At 38.7% G+C, this 2,278-nt stretch overlaps 1 protein-coding gene across 1 annotated transcript; it reads left to right on the plus strand.

Annotated features, from left to right (window-relative positions):
* Window positions 1-1,448: 1,448 nt before the first annotated feature.
* Window positions 1,449-1,976, plus strand: LOC131997232 (uncharacterized). Its single transcript, XM_059367859.1, has 2 exons — window positions 1,449-1,748; window positions 1,888-1,976. Exons 1-2 carry the CDS (start codon window positions 1,449-1,451, stop codon window positions 1,915-1,917), a joined length of 330 nt encoding a protein of 109 aa, XP_059223842.1. The 3' UTR covers window positions 1,918-1,976.
* Window positions 1,977-2,278: the final 302 nt, after the last annotated feature.

Raw genomic sequence — 2,278 nt, forward strand, 5'->3', positions numbered from 1 at the left:
TACTCCCAGATACATAGTCTACTCCCAAATATCTTTAATTTGAGCTCCATATTTCCATAGTCGCAAACATGACCGGCTTGGGGGGTGTTTTAGAGGATGGGCGTCCACTCAGTGAGTTGACCTTCAAAATATATATCGGATTCTTCTTGCACTCTAAAACCCCTCTAATTTGAGCCTCATGTTGCAATAGTCAGCAAATACTTCCTATTTGGGTGGAGTTGTGTAGTTGGGGCGCCCCATAGACACTTTTCCCGAATATTGATATAAAATTCGTGCTTTACTCCCAAAAACCTTTCATTTGAGCCCCATGTTGCTATGGTCGTAAATTTGTCCACTTAGAGGGATGTTTTGGGAAGAGGCGGCTCCCCAAACACTTGGTCCCATATTTGGATTTCAGATTTGAATTCTACACTCAAATACCTTTTATTTAAGACCCATATTCCCATGGTCAGTAAATAAGTCCTGTTTGGGGGGTGTTTTGGGGAAGTGGTGGACCCCTAGAAACGTGGTCCCCCATTTGGATATTAGATTCGTATTCTACTCGCAAATACCTTTCATTTGAGTTCCATATTGCTATGGTCGGTAAATATGACCGATTTAAGGGTGTTTTGGGGCTTGGTCCCACATTTGGATATCATATACGTTTTCCTTTCCTTAATACCTTTCATTTGAGTCCCATATTGTCGTGATTGGTCTAAATATATGTTTGGTAGGTTTTAGGGTGCGGCAGTCCCCCTAGGTACCCCATCCGAAATTTGGATGCCAAATTTTTATTTTTAGGGTACTATTTGAGAGCACACAAAATTTTGCTTAAATCGCACCGCCCATCTCCGTGATCTGGTGTTTCTGAAAATTAGGGTAAAGGGGAGGGTCCGATCACCCTTCAGATATCAAAAAATGTAGTACCCTATTTTCACCACGGAATCATTATGCACCATCTGTGAAAATTTAAAGAAAATCGTTTCAGCCGTTTTTGAGTCTATACGGAACGTACATACAAACAAACGCAAATTCATTTCTATACCCACCATTTCCGACCCTATAAAGTATATATATATTCTTGATCAACTGTTCTCGTTGTTTTGTATACGGTTGTGTTTTTTGGCCGCTCCTGATTGTTTTGCTGCAAAGTCAAGCTATACGTTCATACACATCACTATAGGCGCTTCAAACTATAATACAACCTTGGCTGTTTCATCGATGACGAAATTGGTCCTTATTGAAGAATAGTTCTACGCAATTTTGCATTTATTTTTTCATCTTATTTGCAAAACTATTTCTAAATCACTGGAAGGCGCCCACATTTTTCACTAACACAAGGAGTAAAATACAAACAACAGCTGGACTGCTCTATCAAACCTATAACTGCCGGACAAATCGATAATCATCATACAGCTGGTAAAAGAAATAATCGTTATCGAAAAACACAGGGTGCACTGCAATACTAAATGAGCAGCAAGCGCACTCTTTTATCGACATCACCTGATCATAAAGAACATACACCAAAAAAATACGCGCCGTCCCTAAATATGAGTGTAAGCAGTCATCAAGACGTGTTTACATGGAGCAAACTATGCGAAGTCCTGGACGACAAATTGAAGGGTGTAGCAAAGAAAGAAGATCTGACGGATATCAAACATGAAATTGAAGAATTAAAACATGAGAATTCTAAATTAAAGGAAGACATAAAGAAATTAACAAACCGTCTAGAACTAGTTGACCAGAAATCGAGAACCACAAATATCATGGTGAGTGGACTATCCTGTAATAATATCCCGGCCGCAAAAAAGAAGCTCGCCGACATCTGTAAAGACGTGTTGAATGTAGATGTTACCGTCACATACACCAAAATGCTATCCTCTGGAAAATCTTTTGTGTTTACACTAGGTACCGCCAGCGAAGTCCAAAGGGTTTTAAATGCTAGAAGTAACCTTAAGGGACAAGCAATTTTTATTCAGAAGGATTACACTGCAGCTGAACAGTCTATTAGATACAACCTCAGGCAAGTTAGCAAAGTAATATCTAAGCATAAAAAAGATGTAAAAGTACGGCTTGGTGAATTTTGTATCTACATCAACGATAAACGCTTTACTTGGTTCAATGGAAAGATACGTTCTTCCGCTACAAACGATGTAAAATTTCTAGAAGATATATTAGCTGAATGCGGTTTTAGTTGTGAGGTTGTTTGCAACGAAAACGTAGTATTAAATAAAAACGATAACAATCCTTATGTACAATAGCTAGCTGATTCGTGCCATATAATAGCTTATAACGTTTG

This window comes from Stomoxys calcitrans, chromosome 4, assembly GCF_963082655.1.
Source record: "Stomoxys calcitrans chromosome 4, idStoCalc2.1, whole genome shotgun sequence".
In the NCBI taxonomy this organism is placed as follows: domain Eukaryota; kingdom Metazoa; phylum Arthropoda; class Insecta; order Diptera; family Muscidae; genus Stomoxys; species Stomoxys calcitrans.